At 40.1% G+C, this 25,234-nt stretch overlaps 1 protein-coding gene across 1 annotated transcript in view; it reads right to left on the bottom strand.

Annotated features, from left to right (window-relative positions):
• ctnna2 (catenin (cadherin-associated protein), alpha 2) overlaps positions 1 to 25,234 on the bottom strand; it is a 422,437-nt gene that overhangs the window by 63,805 nt on the left and 333,398 nt on the right. The window contains 1 exon segment of the mRNA XM_034687997.1: positions 16,260 to 16,412. Coding sequence (XP_034543888.1) covers positions 16,260 to 16,412 — 153 coding nt within the window.

Here is a 25,234-nt window from a genome sequence, read left to right as displayed (position 1 = left end):
AAGGATTTGTTAGTTGCATCCCAGAGCAAAGCTGTAATTCTTCAGAAAAAGGGCCAGTGACCAATTTTCCTCTAAGACACTTGGACTGGGTCAGAGATAAATTATGAAAGAAGCCACAAGGAAAAATTGACCAATGTTAGCGTGTATTATTAGACTAGGTACCATGGATTCATTATGTATTTGCTTTGTTTTTCATATTTCTTTGGGTATTTATTTTGTGTTACATTTTACTGAAATAAAATGGTTTACCGAATGTCATTTAGAGTCTCCAAAAAGCAATACTGAAAAGAGCAGAAAGACATTTCGTTCTAATTGTTTTAACAGTAGAATTAAAATTTCCATTAAAGCTTATGCTGCTTCATCCCACCCTCTCCAGCCAATCTGGCACCAATTGTTTTATAACCATAGTGTTGATATTGACAACTTTAAGACAGTGAGTTCTCACCAAGTAAACTGACTGGACCAGAGGCGTTCTATGAGTCCTGACATGATATACGCGTGTTTTCTTGGGAAAAATAATTGGGTTGCATGGTAGCAGTCCAGTTCTAGTCAGGTTGCAGAACTAGTTGAGTTGATGGAGTTCAATAAAAGATTGAATAATAATAAAAAAGAATGACATGTTGTTTATTATTACTTTTTAATACTATTTGCTATCTAAGAAGTAGTGTAAAACAGGGCTCAAACTAAACTTTTATTACTTGGTAGTGCTGGTGCCTCCAACTTCAGAAAGTTAGGAGCACCCAACAAATATGATAAAATTAATAACATTTCACCCTGATGAATCGAAGCTTTAACGGTCCAAACTAATTCTGAATATTTTTTTGGCACACACTTGTTCCTGCATTTGTTATGTTTGGTTTTCTCCGTTCTTGGTCAAGCTCTGTTGCTTAAATGCGTGGATTCCGTGGCAAACACAGTGTTACCTGCAACCTCCATCCAACAGGCTTTACATTGAACGCAGTGCATTGTGTCATTTGAAGTATTTTAGCCAGCCTTTCCAAAATCTATGAATTCTCTGATTCTCTTCTCAGGGTTTTATTAATCTTCTCTCTTCTGATAGATACCTCACTATCATGTGACAACAAAGGGCAGTGAAAGAGAATGATTAAAGACTAATATTAACCAGTCTAAAATCAGCATCGAAAGTTAAGAATGTCAAGCTTACTTTTGATTGGTTACATAAGTATTGAATTAAATGGTGGTTGATGAGTAATAACTGCCAAGAAGCACATAATGCTCTTGAATGATGTCGTAACACTGCACCTCTTTGCAGGCATTACTTATCAACTACTATTAGTCAATGTTTTATAGAGAAATGGAAAAAAAGGACCTACAATTACAATTATTTGTACATGCACAAATGCGGCTAAAATATTTTGAGGTTTCGCAGATACAATTTTGGAAACTTTTGAGACCAAAATGGTTGCAATTTTGAGTGGTGTCCATTTTATGTCCTGCTGACATACTGAACACAAGCATGGCTGTGATTTTCTTTCATGATCAAACCTAAGCCATGGGGATATTCAGTACAACAGCACTCCCCATTGTGTTATATTGCCAAATTACTACAATACAATATTACAATATAGATGTCAGAGGCATACACACATAAACCATTTACAAAAGTAAATTACTGTAAAAAATGGAAATAGTATAAATTAGCAAAATGTTGATTTAATCAGGTTAACTTTAAACGCCTCAAAAATGGATGGTACTTGAATAAATGTACGAGGTTATTTTCATGGCAGACCACAGTACTGAAGTGCTGCCAAATACCAAAATGGGGGTAAACAACTGATTATCCTACAGAAAAAGTAGTTGCTTCCTTGCAGTGTGAATCTCCCATTGACTGAGACTCACTGGTCCTGGCCTGTAGCTGTATTGATCACCATACATCAAAGTTAAGTCTTGTTAAGACCACCGTTAATACACTGTTGTCAGTAATGACTGCTGAGGGGAAAAATTCTGACATCAGGTGGTAGATGGATCTTTTTTATTTCCCCCTCGATATTGCAGTCCACACAGTTTCTCAGATAAATCTTTGACATCCACCTCTGAATCTTTTTGTCCTGATTAATTATCTTGCACCTTCTTACACCATTTTAAAAAAATCTCAACAAGCGATTGATAAAAACAAAGCTGCCTACAGGCATATGTTTGGTCGAATACTATCTTGCCTTTGGCAAAGAAGTGCGGAATAATTATATTCCAGCTAAAAACAACATTAATGTGCTGTCTGACTGTCTGATGTACAACTGAAAATGTTATCAAATATATCCGTATTCATCCCTGTGGATAGATCGTTTCGAATAGGCTTTCTATTTGCATTTCATTTGGCAACACAAAACATTCTTGCAATCTGACATGTGTACATGCTCTTGACTCAAGGCATACTCCGTATATTTTTCATTATGTGAACAGAGCTGTCTGACCTCACATATTTTTACAGACAGAATGGCTGCTACTACTGCTGATGAAGAAACCACAATTTTAGGATGGCCCTGAAAACCTGATGCACTGCCACTGAAGAAAAGAACCAGATATGGGAATGTTGCACATAGCACCCACATAATACAACTATTTCCCAGTGACACTAAAAGGAAGATGAACATGGTCTGGGTCACAGGTTCACAAGACCTGGGCACACTTATGGTCCAATCACAACAACTTTTCATTTTATAAGGTCATGTAGGAATAACAGCCTTTATCTCTTCACAAACCATGTCTGTTAGATTCATCACATTTAAGTGTACCTTGAAATTAGTTATGTTGTCTTCTGTGCCACTAAACAATTTCAGTATTTCATTGTGCTTTCTGTACTGCAGAGTTTTCAAGATTGGGTCTTGTTTAACAAAACACCTTCAACATTTCCCAATGAATGTTTCTTTTTCACAATTAATTTGGCTTTGGTTTGTGGCACATGTTGCATGCAATCATTAAGCCGTACCTCCTAACAAATCCCACATTTCCCCCCTTCTACTCTTTCTAAGCCCCCTGACCTTAAAGTTTGAAAGAAAGAACTTTATTTTGTGACTACTGTTGCTCATTAAATGTTGCCATGATACATGACTCAAAATACATCTATTGATAAACTGAACTGTTTAGTTCATAACTATTTGGACAACCTTTGAGCTGGTCTATGATGAACCATGGCTGTCTTCTATTTTTAAAGCTTATCTGAAATCTCTGTTCCTCTTTTATTTATATATTTTTTAGAGAAAAGCAAACCCACACTACAGAAGATTTCCTGTTAAAAAAAAGCTGTCTTGTGTAATCAACATTCCACCATCTCTCTGGAGGTGTCAGAGGTATTATCAGCACATGACACTCCATAAGCTTTGTCTCCAACCAAGGACTTCAATCCCCATAAAGTGTTGAGCTTTGTTTTTTTTCGCTTCCTGAAAATGGAGCCTGTTTCTAAACACCCTGTACTTTAACACTCTATTTAGTATAATTCCTATGAGGTTTGACAGTTATTTTCTTTTTAAAACTTTTTCTTGAGAGTTTTCAGGTTGTACAAATGATACAGATATGTATTTTAGCATTCTGGTACGCACAACTGAAGCAACAATATAGGCTACATGTCAAGCAAACTGACGAAACAGCTAATCCAAATCTCCATCACACCCGTCCCTCCCACCCCAGCAGTTGAGGACAGGTGAGTAAAGAAACAAAATATGGGTAGCTGACTAAAACAACATTGGTAAAAAAAAAAAAAATGCAATAAATAAAAATAAATATAACAAACAAACAAAAGTATTGAAATAAGAGCTTTGACACTTCTGTCTCTGAATTAAATTAGAATGAAATGAGTGCAAACTTTCTGTTTAACAAGCCCTCAATTTTCTCTCATATCCTGCAGTGACTAGAGAGTTCATTGATAAACAAACGTTGATGAGTCAGGCATCTCTCTCACACTGAGCTGATTTCAACTTCAAGCACTTAGAGGTGACCACAAAAAGAAAAAGGGCCTTTAGAAAAAAAGTCACACGTATCAGATGACTGCAGCGAGTACTTTAAAACCATTACAAACTTATCTTTACACAAAATGAAAGTCCAGACAAAGCCTTGTGGCTGGATTCACTTATATGTACAACAATGGTTCGTTGAAAGTTTGGGTTGTTTTGTGTCCCTATGTCTCATAATGCACTATTCACATGTAGCACAACTAGTTTTGCTGCATTTTGAACAATAACTATAAAAGTTTTAGTCTTCTAAATTTTTCCCACAAAATAGCAAAAATTTTTACAATCTCATACTTTGCCGATTGGTCAGCAAAGATCTGTTTTGGGATTGTTATTTTGGAGCAGTTGGATGCTGTTTCAAAAACTAAACTGTCATTGAATTAATGTATAAACTGCAACACTTTGGTGAACTGTGCGTAGATCAGTGAGAAAAATCCAGGTTTGACCATTTCCATTTTTTTTGCCATTATGTTTGGATGTCTGTACTTCAGACATTTCCAACTGAAAGCTAAAAAAACAGCATTTAATAAAACGTGTATGCTTTATGAAGACGCAAAGATGCAAATGTGCAAAGACTTTTATTCACTCTCAGGCTTTGTTAAAATCGTTCTGCCTTGTTTTCTGTCTTATACCAAAAAGTGGGTTCATCCTATGCTCTTCAGTGGCTGCACCTTCAAATGCAGGTTTCCAATGAGACTGAGACTTTGAATGGAAAGAGATAATTAATGTTGGCATAAAGGTTGGGGTCATCTCAAACAGACCTGTTTCAACAGTGATCCATCCACTTCCCAGTTAACCATCCAGTAAAGTATCTAATGCATTGGCCCCCAGAATAATATTTACTGCTGCAGTCTGTCTCATGTCGCTGAGCCTCGAAGGCTGACTCAGTATCAGCTACATTCAACTTCATATTGATTATGCATAATCACCAAAGGAATGTCTTTCCCCTTGACTCTGCTCATGTCTAAAGTAAGGTCACTGCTGTAAATCCAAACAAGGAAAAACTAATGAACTGGTGAGGGTAAAATGAACAGCCTAGCTCACTGCAAATATGTGTGCAGTAATCTTTATGACCATGACTTACAAAATGAAAATTCTGAGTAGTAAATGTGACATTTTCTTGTAACTAAGTGTTGCATTTGCAGCTCAGTATTTAAGCACTTAGAGCAGCATTGTGCCGAACATATTATGAACCATATCTATAATATAAAAATTCAGGTATTAAAGAGGCACGTCAATTAAGAGGAGCTTGGAACCACTTCAAAGTACAGTAGTGAGGGATTCACAAAAGATTTAAATAAAAGGCACACACAAAAGCTCTAGGAGGAGGGTTAATCATGATCAGAAGTGCATACTACGCCTGTAAAGGAAATAAAAGGAGCCAAACAGCCCTATCAAGCAAAGTATATTGCACACATTTACAAAAGACTTGTTTTGCCATTAAGCAATTCTGTTAGTGGTTGTAAAGAGCATTGCAGAGATAGTGCCTCGTTGGAGATAAAACAGGAATAGCGGCGTCTTTCATAACATCACAGCTCTTCAACAGAAAGCCTCAGAGATGGACTCAAGGTCAAAGAAATACCTCATTCTAACATTAGAATAGCAATGAAGCTGAATGTTCTTTAGATGTCCAAGCATTACTGGCCCCTATATATTTGCAGTAATAAAAAGAAACCACGGTAACTCCATGTGATTTGACATTCATCTTGTATTTGAATTAACAGAAGCACGTCAGTATGAGAAGCACTCATTTTGGAGAGCTTGAGCCTGCAGCATCAATGAAAGAAGCTGATTTGGTGACGCAAAAGAGGACAATTTGTAGTTATACATCCATTTAACAGGTGGACAGGGAATTGAAGGCTGTAGAGATGTATAACTTTTGGTTGGGTTATCTTTAGATTATTTTCCTCTTCAAATCATATCCATTAAAATAACATGTATGAAAATAAAAAACTGACATATACCATCAAAGCTGAAATAAGACACAACAAAAACATGTCTTAATGTTAATTAATTTAACTTACCTGTGAGGACTACTCCAGCACATACTGTAAATTCTACTGCATTTCCTTCTCTATCAATAGTTTAATATCTAGCTTCTAAGGTCTCTACAGTTACTGCATTGTCATTTATCTGTATGCATGTACTTAGGTAGCACACGCTGAACATTAATCATAGTGTGATCAAAACATACTATGTTGGGTAAGAGATCTGGGCCCTTGTGCTAAATTGTAGCGCTTGCACTAAATTAAGAATAACATTAGAACTGTTTTCTAATGTTATAAATGTATTTAACAGGTTTTTTTCTGTTTACATAATTGGTATTACAGGTAGATTTGGTGAGGCGTAGTGTTTTTTTTTTTCCTTTTGTTGCGCATATAAATTTTGGAATATGAAAAAAGACAACATTTTCTTTTGATTCTTTATAACAAAATGTTCATGGTTCAGGGCATTCAATGCTTTATTGGATGCCTGTTATACCTCTGAAATGCAATGGCATTTCATTGAAAAGTAAATGTAGGTGATTTCCTCATTTGACTTGGGTAATAAAAGCACTATCTCCCTTAATAGCATCTCCAATTGAGTAGTTGACTGGAAATATTGATATCTGATGTAATTATTACGCTTATGACTGCAGAATGGAACTTTTCTTTAGCTTCAGTTTTAAAATGTATGTTCTGTGTACAAAAAATAGTGGGTTAGATGATGTTTGAAATGCGAAATGTCTCAAAAGATATCTTTTCCTTTTAAACAGGCACTTGTGTGAGCCATTTATAGTACAAGTGTTTATCTTTTCTGTTATGTCCTTTAGTTGGAGAAAAAATACTTGAATTGGTAATGAGTTAGGATTTGGTATTTCAACTAATACATTTACAGAAATACATTTTAAAATAATTTGCAATCACACCGATGACAAAAAACCTGAAAGCATGTTTTTTTCCTACAACATGTGTGGTTATAGAAGTGTATAATTGTCTATGTAAAGAGCTTTTTACATGTAGTGCATACAATTGATTTATTACAAAGCAAAACCTGAAGCCAGAATCAACATGAAGGAAAATATGACTTTGGAATGAGAGAAAATGTTTCCAGACTAATGCAGGTTCATCGCATTAAATTTCAGAGATCCATTACATGTCTTTAAGCCAAAGTCTTTAAACCAAGCGTAATAATTAGTGCTTCCCTGTCTTTGGTCAAGATGGCATAATGAGTAAGAGGTGATTAGGAGAGCCCTTGGGGTGAAATTGGCTTGACAATGAGCTGAGAAGAGAACAATGTTGGAGAAAAAGGATATATTGTATACTCTGGGGCTAAATGGCATAGAATCAAACAGAAACAAAGGTGACATGAAGAGGGGCACTCTTTATTTTTTGTTAGTGATCATGTCCAAACTCTAGGCTAATGGCTCAAGACCCGTCCTCCCTGACAACAGGGAGAGGACGGCAGTGACATTGATCAGGATGCTAATTAGCCTAAAATATTAGACGATTGGGATTGTAATTGTTATGATGACTGTGTCTCTGCAGGCGCAGGCAATGATGATGATAGCAATGACAATGACACTGCAGAGGATATAAGATAGCCTCTAGTGTGGCGCTTACAGCTAGCATTGACCTTTAATGTAAATGCTTACCCTGATAAAACGATTGAATCCCCCAGTGCCATTTATAGCTTGTATGTGGTATGATAATCAGCTTTTTATACTATTCTTGAGCAGAACTGTAAGGTAATGCAGAAGGTCAAAGGGCAGATGGATGGCTTTAGCACGTTGTGGATCATTTACATATCTATCCATACAGAGGGACTAACACACAAGCACAACGTTTTGAAAAAGTGCTAACGCCTTGTGAAGTTCTCATCTGTAAAGTGTATGCTTAATTCTGATGTTTCTCCCCACAAATCTTATGAAAAAAAAACACTTAACATGCAAATAAAATGCTTGACGCTGCTTTTTTATAACATGAATATAAAACTCTATTGAGTTGATTGCTAGTATTATTAATTTCAGTTACTCCTTTGATACATTTTTATCAAAAGGATTTAATTCTTCATGTGTGACTGCCCAGTTCATGTTCAACCACACTGATCACTCATTCCCGTCAAATTGGTCAAAGGGCATTATGACTGTAGCTCTACGATCACAGCTGGAGATCTCTATTATGAACTTAATTGAAAAAGCACCTCATCACATCATGAAACAAAAATTTGTATTCACGTGTTGCTTTGCCACTTGTTGTGTAATGAACCTATTTAGCCCTGCATGCTCTTTTAAAATGAAGGGCACGGACAGCAGCATGTACTCTTTCAATAAGTCTTCATTGACTCATTGAACATGAGTATTTTGATCATTTGGGGACTCAGCTTTTTTTTCTTTTTTTTACCTTTCAGCTTGTTGGATTTGAAACATGATTCAACCTCTGACAGAACTGTTGTTAACAAGCCATCTAACCGTGAAATACAGTGCAGAGGCCAGCCAAAGAGGCATTAGGGGACCAAGGGAACATTACATCTTGTTTACTTGAGTCTCCCTGCCCTGATTGACTCTGAGAGCATCTCTGTGGTACACTTACACCTTAAAACTCACTCTCAAGTTGGGTGTAAAACCAGTAAAGCTGTATTGTTTAGGGCCAGCTTTGTACATACCATCATACTCTCATCTTACTAAACTAGTCTAAGTGTGATGGGGTTGTTTTTAAAGGTAAAAGTTGCCCATACTTGCATTCACTACAAATATGTGTAAATATGTCTTTCATACAAATCATAGTCCACTGGGACATAGGGTCATCTCCTTAGAATACAACACAAAGCTGTCTCACTACTGCCATATGCTTTGCATAATAAACCAAACATTGCACAGGGCAAAAGCAACGTTGCCTCTACCCCATGTTTTTAATAATCAGAATACCAGACTAGAATGCCCTTGGGCTAAACAGTTTTAACATCATTGTATGCAAAGGACAAATTTTGAGCGGAGCATCAGTCAGATCCTCCCTCATCAGCAAACAGCTGGGGTGGACCAAAAGGGCACACAAATCACTCACTCTCTGGGCTGACGTCAAAGGAAGCAGCAGCTCTGTTTTAAGTGACGGCATGTTAAGAGAGGCACACATAAAGAGTTCTAAAGGCTTCTTTGAAAGGGGCCATGAGAACAAAAGGCAACGCCCAGTGAAGGGCATTGGGATTTATCACAGGACTTTCTCTTCTGCCTCACTGCAGATGGGGGGTGAACAAGAACCAAAGACTATCCAATCCCAGATTAAAACAAGAAAAAAAGCAACGTATGAATCCTAACAGACTGTACCAAACCCCTGTTTAGTTCATACTAAAAAAAAAAGCTGACAGAGTGACCTTGCATTTTGTCCTCCATATCAGTTTCTTTACATTTCATTGACAGACTGTGTCAATGGCTAATAAGAAGATGGGCAACGTTGATAGAGATTGTCTGAATACTATAGTTATAAAAGGCCACAACATTAAGTATGTTCCAGCCTTGGACAGCCCCCGCATGGTCAACAGTCTTTTTAAGACCCTCAAAACACTGTAGACTGAATGGACAAACACTCGTGACTCATCAACTGCCATCAAAGTGCTAGTTGTCTGTTTTTCCAACTTGGAAAAAGTTGCTTCCACCATCAACAAGCTGAGCAGTTTGATTGCATCCAACATCCAAGATGGCGCCACGGACGGTCGCCCTGGTACTGCGCTCTCTCGTACTTGTTGCGTTTTTCTCTTTTTTTGTATCTTTATGCTCCGCTTCTCTGGTTTCTTTTACCAGAGAAGAACTTGTTAACATTGGACAGTCCTCTGCCGAACTTTTTACACCGGTTTTCATTGAACCTGGAAGTTACACAGAGATTCTTGCTGGTGGAGCCGCAGCTCTCTATGGTCTTTGCCGGAGACGCCGGCGCCGGGGCAAGCGAGCAGGCGCACTCGTCAGACTGAGACAGCGGGGGTTACGCAGTGCGCTCCCGTCCATTCACCTGGCGAATGTCCGCTCCCTGGCAAACAAGATGGATGAACTGCTGCTCCTCAACTCAAGAAACACAGACTTTTGCAGATCCGCCGCCCTGTGTTTCACTGAAACCTGGCTCAGTGAACACATCCCAGACAGCTCGCTGCACTTACCGGACTTTCAGCTCCACAGAGCGGACCGCGTAAAGGAACTCTCTGGGAAGGCGAGAGGAGGCGGAATCTGTTTCTACATAAACGAAGGTTGGTGTACAGATACCACAGTGTTGAAGAAGTCATGCAGTCCAAATCTGGAGACTCTTTTCATAAACTGCAAACCCTTCTATTCGCCGCGGGAGTTCTCCTCCTTTATTCTGGTCGGCGTCTACATCCCACCTCAGGCCTGCGTAACGGAGGCGTTACAGCACCTGGCTGACCAGATTACAGACGTGGAGAAAAAACATCCTGACTCTCTGCTCATCATTCTCGGGGATTTTAACAGAGCAAATTTAACCCACGAACTACCTAAATACAGACAACATATTAAGTGTCCCACCAGGGAGTCTAACACTCTGGACCACTGCTACACAGTAATAAAGGACTCATATCGCTCTGTCCCCCGTGCAGCTTTAGGACTATCTGATCACTGTCTGATTCATCTCATCCCGACCTACAGGCAGAAGTTGAAAACGGCTAAGCCTGTAGTTAGGACTGTGAAGAAGTGGACGGAGGAGTCAAAGCAGGAGTTACAAGCCTGCTTTGATTGCACTGATTGGAGTGTTTTTGAAGCTGCATCAGGAAACCTCAATGAACTCACTGACACTGTGACTTCATACATCAGCTTCTGTGAGGACATGTGTGTGCAGACCAGGACCTTCCGCACATACAACAACAATAAGCCCTGGTTCACACCTCAACTGAGGAAGCTGCGTCAGGCCAAAGAAGAGGCTTACAGGAGTGGGGACCGGGACCTGTTCAAGCAGGCCAGAAACAAACTGACGAGGGGGATCAAACTAGCTAAGAGGAGCTACACCGAGAAGTTAAAACAGAGCTTCTCTGCCAACGACCCCTCAGAAGTTTGGAGAGGCCTGCGTGAAGTTACAAGCTACAGGAGACCCTCCCCCCACCCTGAAGGTAACAAAAGACTAGCTGACGACCTGAACAGCTTCTACTGCAGGTTTTCACACCCCACACCCGAACACTCTGATTTACCTGGCCCCCCCACAAGCCCCTCCCCACCCCCCTCTGACCCCCCACCTGCGCTGACGATCTGTGAAGATGAGGTAATCCAGCTCTTCCAGAGACAAAAGACCAAGAAGGCTCCAGGACCAGACGGCGTGTCCCCCTCCTGCCTGAGAGTCTGTGCTGAGCAGCTGGCCCCCATCTTCACAAAGATCTTCAACACATCGCTGGAGCTGTGTGAAGTGCCCTCATGCTTCAAAAGCTCCACCATCATCCCAGTCCCAAAGAAACCCACCATCACAGGACTCAATGACTACAGGCCCGTCGCCCTGACGTCTGTGGTCATGAAGTCCTTCGAGAGACTAGTGTTGAGCCACCTGAAGGACATCACAGGCCCCCTGCTGGACCCCCTGTAGTTTGCCTACCGGGCAAACAGGTCGGTGGAGGATGCAGTCAACATGGGTCTGAACTACATCCTGCACCACCTGGACTCCCCCAGGACCTACGCTAGGATCCTGTTTGTGGACTTCAGCTCTGCGTTCAACACCATCATACCAGACATCCTGCACCAGAAACTCACCCAGCTCACAGTGCCGGCCTCCATCTGTCAGTGGATCACCAACTTCCTGACGGACAGGAGACAGCAGGTGAGGCTGGGGAGCATCAAATCCAGCACCCGGACCATCAGCACTGGCGCCCCACAGGGATGTGTTCTCTCCCCACTGCTCTTCTCCCTCTACACCAATGACTGCACCCCAGGGGACCCCTCGGTGAAACTCCTGAAGTTCGCAGACGACACCACCGTCATCGGTCTCATCCAGGACGGAGACGAGTCTGCTTACAGACAGGAGGTGGAACAGCTGGCTCTCTGGTGTAGTCAGAACCATCTGGAGCTGAACCCGCTCAAGACGGTAGAGATCACAGTGGACTTCAGGAGAAGCCCCCCTCCACTCCCCCCCCTCACCATCCTAAACAGCACTGTGTCTACTGTGGACTCTTTCAGGTTCCTGGGATCCACTATTTCCCGCGACCTGAAGTGGACCTCCCACATAGACACAATCAGAAAAAAGGCCCAGCAGAGGATGTACTTCCTGCGTCAGCTCAGGAAGTTCAACCTGCCCCAGGAGCTGCTGATCATGTTCTACACCTCCATCATCCAGTCTGTTCTGTGTACCTCCATCACTGTCTGGTTTGGCTCTGCAACCAAACTAGACAAACACAGACTGCAACGGACTATAAGGACTGCAGAGAAAATCATCGGTGTCGACCTGCCCCCCATCCAGGACTTGTACCGGTCCCGGGCCAGGAAACGGGCAGGTAGCATCACTGCTGACCCCTCACACCCTGGACACAAATTCTTTAAACTCCTCCCCTCTGGCAGGCGCTACAGATCACTGTGCGCCAAAACAACCCGTCATAAGAACAGTTTCTTCCCCCAGGCTGTCACTCTGATGAACACTAAACCATAACAGTGTCATACCTGTCAGATAAATACTCTCTGTAAATATACATGTAGATACACAATGCAACAATTCTCAAAGCAGAATTCCATATTTCTATTTTTTGTACTATTTAACTACTATTTTATAATGTTAAACTACCTCTGCAACTCACCACTGCACTTTATCATATTATTTTAGCCTGTACATATTAGTCATGCCTATTTGTTGTTTCTTTGTATTTATAGCTAAGGTTATTGTTATTATATTTTTATTTTATTTTTATTGTAGTTCTAATTCTTATTCCTATTCTTATGCCTTGTACAAAGAGAGCACAGTTTACTGAAGTCAAATTCCTTGTGTGTTCAAGCATACTTGGCGAATAAAGCTGATTCTGATTCTGATTCTGATTCTGATTCTGCTAAACAACTGAAGTAGAGCCCAATTCTTTGTTTTAAACGTGGGAGCATCTAACAAGAGTTTATCAGGATTCCTTTTACCGCCTGACAGCATCTCCATTTGAGGAAATGAATTATCCTACCTTGCTTAGAACAACCTGGCCAAGGCTTTGACCCCCTTTTCTGAATCATCAAATAGTTTGCCAGATCTTGTTTGAGCCCATTTGAAAGTCCTTCACATTGGTCTTTCTTAAGTAAGCACAGAGGCAGCAGTCTATGAGGCTTAGTCAGCAGATTCAGGAGTCACCTGTGTTATCAAAGACCAACAATCTGTTCTGATGTTTTTGTTACCATTGGTGTATACTAGGTTGTTTTGTTTCATCATCACTACAGGCACCAGTAAGCTTTTGACCACAATTCTGAGCAATAATCACTTCAAGGCTGTATTTGACTGCATGCCCTCATCCTCAGCTGGTGTGTGGTCATTAACTAGACTTTAAAGCATGCTTGATGACAGAAAACTACTCTGATTTAAATCTGCTAGACTCTGAAAAACGCCTCCAAGAAATATGTGTCACTTTGTAAACGAGAGCAACCCCACAGGACTGACAAGCCTGTCCAGGACATCACCCAGAGACTCGAGGAAGCCTTGGTACCCTGAACCAACCTGAACCCATTAGGCAGTGATCAAATCAACGCTGAGGTCTGTCATCCTCAGGACTGAAATGCACACACACACTTTGCTATTTAATTGCACTATAGCAAAATTTTTGCACTGTTTCTAAACTGTATTTTATTATTTTTATTAACTTACTCTTTTTAAGTCTAGCTTATCTTTTTCTAGATATTTCCTATGTTTATCTGTTGTTGTCGTTGCTAGGGTCTTAGAGAGAAGTGTAACATCAAATCCTCTTTATGTCTGGTGCATACTGCAGTTTTTGACAATAAAGAAGACTTTGACTTTGACTTTGATTGTTTCATGTTGAACCTGTATCTATTTTGTGTTCTCAATGCCAGCTTTTGCTACAGTATTTAAGGGTTTACCAGCAGAAAGTTTTAAGGTTGTTTTTCAGCAAGTCGTCTCCAAATGTGAAATTTAAAAAAGGCTTACATAACAATCCAAACGAGATGAAGGAGAACACATCAAAAAATAATGAGGGCAGATGTTGAATCTCATGAACTGTGATTATATTTCAGTGACTTGAGTAAAACAAATACACGAACTGGGACCACATTTTTGTAGATTGTATTTTCGTGTTTTGTTATAGAGCGGAAACACAAACAAAGAGGTTAAAAAAAGACGTCCATGAACACTGAGAGTTCAGTGTACAGAGGTCAATGTGCTTACAGTGATCTGAATTTACTAGAGTAAAGAGTATTCTGTAAGTGGGATTCAGACTTCCACAGAGTATGGCCTTAGTATGGCCAAGTAGGACACTATATAGATGCCTCTGTGTAAACAGATGCTTGTTGTCTATAGTGTCACACAGGTCAACATAATGTTAACTTACAGTTTGAATACGTTATGAGTTATTCTGAGAACTTCTGATTGGGAATTGGTCTGTTTTAACCTTAAGGCTGATTTATACTTCTGCGTCTCTGCTACGCAGCAGGGGCTGACGCAGACATGAGCCCCACATACTTGTACGTCCTGTGTCTGCGTCGCGCAGCAGTTCTCCGCCGAAACGCCTGAGGGCAGTGCGGTCTCTCTGATAGCCGGCCGCCTGCTTCCGGTCCCGCTACGATCTCTGTTTACTTTTCCACAGCGATTCAGAGCGTGTTATGTTAATCTACAGCTGATACATGTTGCTGTTTATCATACAGACATGATTACATGAAGAATAGAGAGGAGGAGATGAAATACGCAGCCGATGTCCTGGATCCCAGAAGTGCTGTAGATGCGGGAAAGACAAAGCCGCCGAGCGGACCAATCACAGGGCTTGCGGTGTGCGTCGGCTCTATGGGAAGTTACTTTTTGGAGGAGGTGCACGTCAGCTATGTGCGTAGGCCTCAGCGTAGGAACGGTAGCTACGCGGACCCCCGGCGTAGGGTACGCCGTTGATTCAACGCAGAAGTATAAATCAGCCTTTAGGCATACAAAGTGAACATATGCAAATATTTCCGTATTTGATAAAGCTTTCACTGTAGGAGAAATATGGAAATAAATTATTGAAAATTCTATTATTAAATCATAGGAAAAAAGTCACTGTCACATCATGTGTGTGAAAACTGCGTGTAATAATAATAATAATAATATTAATAATAATAATTATAATGATATTAATATTAATAATCATCACCATCATCATCATCATCATCATCAACATCATCACCATCATCATCATCATCATCATCATCATCAACATCATCACCATCATCATCACCATCACCATCATCATCATCATCATCATCATCATCATCATCATAAATGGTGCAATTTGATAGGCTGAGCCGTGATTAGCTGCTTCCTTTCAGCATTATGAAACTCTGAAGGAAAAAAATTCAGGGTTCTATTTTCAAGCAGCAACATTTGTCAAAGCGGCTGAGCTTTGCAAACATAGCTGAATGCCAAGCATGTCATTTCTGAAATTAAAACAGCAATCAATGATGGCTCAAGCTTGATGTTGTGGTTGCAGTGTCATTCCAGCCACAAATGTCTGAACAAACAGTTCAGGAGAACAATGCATTTTGAACTGCAATGTACTTTGATTATGCTTGATTACACTGTCTGGCAGAAAAGCTGTTTTTAAGATATTCAAACAAGACTCTGTGTGTGTGTGTGTGTGTGTGTGTGTGTGTGTGTGTGTGTGTGTGTGTGTGTGTGTGTGTGTGTGTGTGTGTGTGTGTGTGTGTGTGTGTGTTCGCTTTTCATAAAATGTTTTAAATTTCAACTGCACATCTGTTTTGCAGTGTAATAAGTGAAATAAATGTTTCTTATGTATCTTAAATACTTGTGCATGATATCATCTTGAATATATAATGTGCCCCGAATTTTTCCTTGAGGGAGACTTCGTTTTACACTTTTGGTTTCTTATTTTATCTATGCAAGGAGCTCTTCACAAGTTGAAATATGTATATTGAGGCTTAGGGTATATAGCCCACTCTGGATTTTCTCCGTCTCTTTAATGAGGAGGGTCTGTATCCCTCTGACAGAGAAATACCTTTGTGTGTTGAAATCTCACTTCGGGGCACCGCTATGGTGACTCGAACTGCATCGCTCATATATTCGCGCATAACTTGCATAAAACTCTAGTCTCCAACCTGGCCAATAAGAACAGATAGATGTGGATATATGTGCGTGCCCCCATGTATAATTCATGACTAACCTCCACCAGCTTGTTAGCATGTTCACGGAACACCTGGGCGTACTCTTTGACTTCCTTCTCGTTTCCACTCTTGGCCGCTTCGATGAGCACCAACAGAGGAACGTTGGTTTCCAGGAAAGAGTCTGAAATGTGGTCCATCACTGCCTTTCTCAACTGGAATACAGAAAGTGAGAGATGGAGGGAAGAGATCATATTAATAATAGTATTGCAGATGACTTCAGTGTATTACATTTGGCAATGATTACATATCACTTAGCATTGTAATGAATCTGGTGTAGCAACATAATGGGGTTGGAAGGACAGAGATAGGGGAAAAGAAAGACGGCGATTGAAAAAGGGGAGGAGAACTCTCAACGGGCAGGAGTGTAAATTGCTTGTAAGGTGTCATTTTTCCCATAAGGCCTTTTACTGGGGCAGACTTTGTGACTTATATCTTTGTTTATGGAATCGTTTTTGTACCGAACTGGCAGGGGACCGGTTGTTTTATAAGACAGTAAATGGACCCTGATGCTACTCACTGGGATATCTGATGAGATGCCAGAGGGAACAGTATAGAAAGCACAACATTTAAGTCCTTTATCTTACACAGAGAGGAAGTTGGCCACATGAGACCAGAACTGAGCCAGACAAGGATACACCTAAAGGAAAATAAGAAATAGTCATCTATTAATGTAGCATCAGAGTTCATTTCTCTGTGCCATTTTTTCCGTCTGTAAGACTCCATCATTAAACACTTTGTTGTAATTAATTTCACTGCAAAAACATGGCTTTATTGGTGTTAAAATTTAGATAATATTAGTTAGAATATTGCCACCATATTTATTATTCTATTCAAGTTTAATAAGCTGTTTTGATAGATTCCTTTTATTGTTGCTTTGTGGAGGTGTTAAAGTCGCGTGACGATTACAGCAGAAAAGAATTAGAACATCACCCGTTTAAGTACTCTAATAATCCTAACTAATTAGAGTTTCTGTAACGCACCAACATTATGAACAATTTAAATTCATTATCTCACACAATTAGAGTAAATGTAAACTAAAAAGACATGAATTGTGTGCATAAAACCCATATCTCTTCTGGCCGGTTCATCACTTTTCCTGACATATAAATGATGATATTAAGTCTTTAATTAACAACATGGATGACAAAGATTTGTTTTACTTTCCAGGCTACCTTCTATAATTAGGGGCAAGGCAAACACTGTGGCCGTGCTCCTGAATTAGAAATGTAAAACGGGAGGGCAGAGGAGACTAATAGCTGTGACTGACAAGGGACAATTCATTAAACCAACAAAAAATCATATGTTAGTCCGTCAGTGGCACTTAAATAACCTGCAGCAATTACAAACTTAATTGCCAGCCGACAGAGTGGAGGAGAACAATGGTGAATTATACCCTCCTAAGGGCAGATAATCCATCACTTTTGCCGCTGGAAACAGACTAGATTTGGCCAGTCTAGTGGCCATGACAGGTCTGCAAATGCTGTAAACAACCTAGAGCCCGCACTCTCTTTAAGCACTCCTTGATCCAGGACTCTATAATCCTTGATCACTGATTTGATGTGATGTGTACTGAGATGCAATGCAAGGCTAAAAGCTGATAAACTTTGGCATTTATGAATTGTGAGGACTGGTTCTTTTATTTTTTTTATGCAGTAGGGAACAGTGTGGAATCAGTGCAATTGTGTAACCTTGCTATCCCGTTGCCTGGTGGGAAGGGTGAGAAATCAGAAAAGATAAAAATCTTGCATTGCCAGAACTATCTTCACACTATGTTAGTGCCGTTGCAGCATTGAAGGAAGCTGCAAGAGAACATACTAACATTTTCTAGTTGGGGGTTTGGGGTCGTTTGGGTTGTTTGCAGGCTTCAACTGCGATTACCTCAATGTTCATGACAAAAAATAAAGAGAGTAAAATGGGGGACTGCTGATGGGTTGCATTTTTGCATGGGAATGATTTGCTTTTTCCACAACCACCATAACAGTGTCATAAATCATTATATGATAATTTAGAATTCCCATTAATTCTACCAAGTTTAGACTGTAGCGTGTTCACTTGGGAAAGTGACAAAGTTTAGTTCACTCTAAAATGCAAATGTGCAACTGAAGTACAAAAACAAAGTGGAAGAGCTGTGAGGAATTGTCAGAACAATACAATATTCATATCAAATTTTGGTTAAACAATCAACCTCCATTGATGTATCGACATTTGTATCATTTCCCATGAAAGAGAAGTGCAGTTTATTCATTCTTGTGACTAAACTGAACAATAAACCTGAGTGTCCGATACATTCAGTATGGTTTCAGTATATATATAAAAGTGTTATAAGACCATTTTTGTCTGCATTCAAAGAACAATGTTGTTATGGAAATTTTCTTTCAGCAACTGTTGTTTTTTTACTTTGAACTCTTTGTCAGATACAGATTTAGTTGATCACGTTTCACAAAAAAACCTTTTCAACTACTTTTTTGTGTCTTTAATATAAAATCAGTGATTTAAAGGTACTGATCTGAGTCTGGAAATCCCCTTTGGGCAGCGGCTGAGATAACAGACTCTTGTAAGATTACAAGTTGTTGTTTTTTCCTGCATTCACCAGTTGATCCCGCGTACATATGCATATGCATAGGAAGTGTGTAAGGCATTGGTAGGCCTCAGGATGCTCATGAATGCCCAGCAGCGAAACTGATCCTGACGTTAGGTTTGAGTGGAGAAATGATACAGACGAGTGATTTCCCAAGTCGCAGTCTCTCCTGCACCATCAGCATTTTAATGCCTACACACACCACTCCCACAGAAATCCATCTTCAATCTTCCAGACCTCTCCTCCCTCCATGCTCCACCCCCTCCATCTCCCTTCTAACACACCCTCTGTATTTTCGCCAACAGTTAAAGGAAATAGACCTGGAATTCCAATAGATAGCAAAGGCTCTGCTCATTATAAGGTACGGGGGCAGCTATTTGTCCCCTTAGTCGAGCACTGCCACAATTGTTGGAGCTTTGAATGCAACAGTGTTTTTGTTTTACATATTCATATTTTGGGGATTACTTGAGAAATGCTATGGGTGTTGTGGTCGTGTCCTGGGTCTCATTTGTGATATAAATTTTGCATGCATACATTTTATTTTCCCAGAATGCTATTAGCATGCTGGCTGGCAGCATGTAGGCTGCAGGAGATATGGTGTGAAAAACAGCAGAGTGCCAAACCTTCTGTGATAATAGATGACAGACAAGAAGACAGAGAGATATAAGGATAACAGAAAAACAGAGTAAAAGAGGGATATGTTATTTGGCCAAAGTGTATAAACAAGTACGCAGTTCAAGGCTAGTTTCGTGATTTTGGCTCGTGAACGTATTTTCAATTGCTAAAACGGTTAAAGTTATTGTTGATGCTTCTGGATAAAGTGATATTCGAGACAATGGAAGGCTACAGCTTTTTATCTTTGACTCCAGGAGAACCTCTTTTGGTTCGAACATGCCAGCGCCCATGTGAAAAGTTTTGCTCAAAAGATGTTCTGTTGAATGCTTCTTTTTTTCCAAGGTCACAACTGAGCTTTCATGCACCATTTCCATGAATAAATGATTTTCTTCAGTTTGGACTCTTACCTTGGCATAACCCTGACTTAAATCGCATCCAACACCTGGGATAAATTGGAAGGTCAACCACAAGCCAGGCTTTATTTCTCAACATCAATGCTCAACCTCACTTGCTCTCCTGTGTCTGAATGGTAGGCAATCCCTGCAGTCAGGTTTGGAAAACTTGGAGATTGTAGGCTATTGTGGCAGGAAATGAATACTTTTGGAGATGTTTTTCATGTTTAATATCAAAATGTCTGCTGACGTTGTTTGAGTGTCCAAAGAGTTTTTGTAAAGCCTTCTGGGAGAGAATGAATAAATTAATAAATGAACAATTATGCATTTGGCTTCTGTAATGGACTCATGTGATTTTCATAAATTAAAAAATGAGAAGAAATTTATGGGGGATTTGGCACAATGGTGGCAGTGATGGCTTTGCCATCCCAGGATTTTATTTACTTGTGAAATAGTATTACCACACCTCCTTTTCTAATCCCTCCATCATGGATTTCATTCTGTGCATTTCCTTATTCTTGCCATCAAAAAGGAGAAACCGCAAAACCCACATGATACTTAACGCAAGAAGCGTAGTGAAATAACAAAGATGATGCATGTGCTTAGCAGAAGTCCACAGTCAAATGTATGTGTTGAACACTGAATAGTATGAGCGCTGTTTGATCTTCAAAGATAAGATGAGCGTTAGTATAGAACATTTGCCTTTTAATGGGAGAACTGTTTGCATTTTGTCGGATTAGACACTTGCTGAAAGCAGATGCATGAGGGGAACTGTGACAAATGTTTGCTGTGAGAAGTGTATGACTCAAAACAAAGGAAATACTTTGTCTTCAATGGATTGAAAAAATTACGACTGAATTACCATGTGTACACTTATGCAATCAAAGACAAAATCTGCTATCTTGACTTGTGCAATGCCCTTAAGACATCTAAGACTTCTAACCATGAAACTGAATCTGACAGAGAGTTCTGCTGTATCTCTGGGTGTTTACAGTTGTATTTCAGTTTCTGTTATGTTTCACTTGTGATTCAGAACACATAGCAGAAGGTACCTTGGGGTCAGCACAGGAAAGTTTCTTATTAAAATGTCAAGAGCAATCACACCATAAATGGCTTGGAGCCACGGCTGAGGGGGAACAGCCTGAGCAAATCAAAAATTAAGTAATAGCCCTCCTATATGATACCTATCAGGGAGCATGGGAAGATGATTAGTGAGAGGAGAGGGGAGGAATGAAAGGGGGGAAAGGGACTGACTGATCATCAACAATCTGAGGAAAAACAATTGATATCTTTTCTTAAAGCCTCCTTTTTAATTTGTCCTGCTGAATAAAACACTGGTCAGGGAAATCCACTTTTAGAAACAAGAAAGGGGGGCATAAATGGGCTTTTTCATTGTAATGCTTGCTTTCCTTAAAAATAACATGCATTGTCAGATTTTAGTCATGATTTTCCACCTATGAATCATCTGTAGAGGATTTTTTTTTATTTCAATAGGAAATTTGATATTCCTCATTAAGAAAAGATGTCTCATAGTGTTCAAAGAAGTGTCTGTTGTAAAGTGTGGTGACGTATTACAAAATATACAAACAGTGTGTGTTGTTGAAGGGAGAGGCATGGCGGCCAAGCTTATGTCAGGACAAAAGCCAGGGATTATCTGACTGTTTAACACCAACAGAAGTAGCAGAGCGCTCACCGGATAGCGATATATCAGCTAGACACCCTAAACCTTCAGGGCTGCTTCAGTCTAACTGCTCTGCTGAGTCTTTAAGAAAGTGTTTCGCTGCCTTTTTTGGAGACATGCAACGCATCTCAAGTTCAAGAAAACAGGGGCAGCGTAAGTGAAATTAACTGAAACACTAGACAATTAATTGGGGGATGTAATGTCTGCTCAAGTTATTGTGTGAAACTGTCAAAATCTTGTAATTGGGTAGAATTGGTGATACTTGGTAATTTTGGGGCATTTCAGAATCTCCCTTATTAACAGTCTGTCTGGTAATTTGGGTTATAAGACAGCAAGTTTAGCTTGTGTTCAGGCAGTTTGGACTCAATGAGCTGGGTTCTTACTGGATGCAATTAGTTTGTAGTATGGTTTTAATGGGTCTTGTTGTGTTTGTAACAGTGATTTGGTTATGTATTTATTGAGCAGGAACAAATAATTTGTCCACTTTTGTCCTGTCTTTGGTCTCTGTTAATAATTTAACAAAGAGTAATGTCTAGACCTGCTATGTTTGTAAAAGCGTCTTGAGATAACGTTTGTTGTGATTTGGTGCTATATAAATAAAGATTGAATAATTGATTGATTTTGCATCAAACATGATGTAAAAACAACACTCACACATTTTGACCATCTACCCCATTACGCTGTATGTTATGTGATTGAGATGGACAGCAGGATATAATTGTTGAAGTATACTGAAACAATTTGAATTAATTTTAAATTATTATCACCTTGTCACCTTTTGGGCTTTTTTATACCTCATTTAGAGACGGATAATAGGCAGTGTAGGAAACTGGGAAGACTAAAGGCTGATTTATACTAGCCAACGCTCCTCTAGAATGTAAATACGCGTAGAATCGACAAGGACTGCAAGCCTTGTGATTGGTCCGCTCGGCGGCTTGTATTTCCTGCATTTACAGCACTTCCGGGATCCATGCTTATCGGACGCACATCGGCCGTGTATTTCATCTCCTCATCTCTATTCTTTATGTAATCATGTCTGTATCATAAACAGCAACATGTACCAGCTGTAGATTAACATAACACGCTCTGAATCACTGTGGAAAAGTAAACAGAGATGGTAGCGGGGCCAGAAGCAGGTGACTGGCTATCAGAAGCCCCGTTTCCAGCAGGCGGTTCAGTTCGGTTCGTCTCGGTACGGCACGCATTTTGTGGCGTTTCCATTGACTAAAACCGGGATAGGTCCCCAAATTACCGAGCCGTACCATCCCACTTTTTGGTACCTTTCTGTTGGGGTGCCAGACATGCTGATCTGACCCAAGAAGGTGGAGCTAGAAACACTGTAGTCCATTGATTGGTCAAAAGAATTGTCACTTCCCGTGCAACAGCGGTAATAAAGAACAACACATAACCCCGCCATGTTTAAATCTCCAGTGGACTTCGGGAAGATAACTTTTTTTGTTTGGAACATGGCATCAAAAAACAACACTCTATGGTTGACCGTGGAGGTGCAGTCTTTCCTTGCGTTTTACTTCTTTGTTGCATTTATTAGGGGAGTACACTGTGTCACGCTGCCATGATGTCATGCTATTACGTAGCTGAGGCGGTTATCGGCTTTCGGCTTACACGCCGCCCACAAAGTAGGGCACAGTTGGCTGTGGAAGCGCAAACAGGATCAGGCGTTACCGATCCGACCCATACCAAACTGTACTGATCCATACCAGACTGCTTGGTGGAAACGAGCCAAGAGAGACCACACTGCCCTCAAGCGTTTCGGCAGGGAATTGCTGTGTGACATATGCGTATGTAGTGTTCATGAACGCGTCAGCCTCTGCTGCATAGGGGAGACGCAGAAGTATAAATCAGCCCAATGTGAGGGTTGACATGCTGTAAAGGGCTGAGGGATGACAACCAAAACCACAGTGATTGTCCAATAGGAACAAAGAGTATAGGCTGGTCAACATTGTGGACGTTTTGGGTCTAAGGGGACAGGTTAACATGTATTTCTTTGAATTGTTAACATAGACGTTCAAACTGTTTTGAAATGCTAAATAATGGAATTTTAAACATGAAAATAAATTTGTGACTAACCAAGATTTTAAATGTTTAGTGTTTGACAGCCCTTGTATATACTGTATATCCATGTGTTTTAGATGAGCTATTAGAGAGTGACGCCTCCAAAAAGGCAGTGTATTCCCCAGCACCTGAGACAACAGAAAACTGTCAATACCAAAGCTAATGAAAATTGAATGCATAGCGTGGAAACAATTTTGCAGAGTAAAGTAAGTGGATTCACAGATAATCTTGAAGAGTTACTCTAAACAAAGACTTACAGCTGACAAGATTTGAGGCAGCTGTTCCTTCTTAACATGATAACCCTCAACAATTAAAAACAGCTGTACCAATCAACTAACTAATGGCAGAAATGGAAATGATTTCAACATCCCAAAGCAGAATGGCGAGAGAGAGAGAGAGAGAGAGAGAGAGAGAGAGAGGAGAGAGAGAGAGAGAGAGAGAGAGAGAGAGAGAGAGAGAGAGAGTGAGTAGCTGTTGTGCTATAGGGAATCCTGGAATCAGCCATCAGTCAAAATAGGGCCCTGAGAGATGAGTTGACAGATGCATTCATTACAGACTGGATGACGGAGGGGTGGGGGGGAAACACATGGCTCATTTCCAACAACTTTGTCGGCTAGGTTACTTTGTGAATGCTAATTTATAAGAGAAACTTAAATTCTAAATTGTGCTAAAGTTTAGCACATTCTGCTTTGTTGCAGCTGCACTGTTACTTACAGCCAAAAAAGGAAAGTCTGACTGTACATAGGTGATAATTGATAAAAAACATGCAGAAAAGACAACAGTAAGCTTTGAAGCTATATGTGGTGTTTTTTTCTCAGATCTTCCCCAGCTCCTACTCTCAAAAAGGGCCAAAGGCTAAAGCATATTCATTTCTGTGGCAACTGTGAACATTCTGTTACTTATTTTAATGGAAATATATGCATTATATCTACCAGATGAGTGTACATTTTACACCCATTTGTTTTTGTAAAATTGAGCAAACTGCTCCATATTACTGGTTAGAGAGGATGACTGTCCCACTTCACCAAACAGCCACTACTTTGCGCGCATCAAAACTAAAACACTGAACAGCCCTTTAGCGCATTCAAAAAGGTTCATGCTATTATTGATAAAGTGTATTGGAAAGGCATCTATTTCAGGATTTCAAGTGAAACAGTATGTGTGAGATTGCCTGCGAAAATCCCAGTTTCAGACTGTCAGGGCAGTCAGTCACATGTGCACAAGCTATACAAGGACACACCCACATACTTATGCATTAAGCAAGAAGGGGCTTCATTTAAGTGCATTAACTGGCTAATGCGTATATGCATTAACACTTATGTAGGCTTGAGGATCAGTCTGACTCGGCTGAGTAGAATCTAGGCCAATGAAAAACCTGAAAAGTGGATGATTCCTCAGCAGGGTAGGAAGAGGGTTTGTTACAAAGGAAGATTGTTAAAATTAGATAATGATAAAGACTGCATTTTTAAAACATACTGGTGCTTAACTCAGGCTCTATAACGGCATCACAAGAGACAAAATATTTTTGTTTTATTAGATGAAACAGGTAAGCAAACCTGTTTACATGTACGTCTAATAATGGAAGGAATAAGTGAATAGAACAGAAAACATCCTGATCTTTTGAAGTCTGTGACA

This window comes from Notolabrus celidotus, chromosome 7, assembly GCF_009762535.1.
Source record: "Notolabrus celidotus isolate fNotCel1 chromosome 7, fNotCel1.pri, whole genome shotgun sequence".
NCBI classification, from domain to species: Eukaryota; Metazoa; Chordata; class Actinopteri; order Labriformes; family Labridae; genus Notolabrus; species Notolabrus celidotus.
Note: the sequence above shows the minus strand (reverse complement) of the source record. Positions and strands in the feature narration are given on the sequence as shown.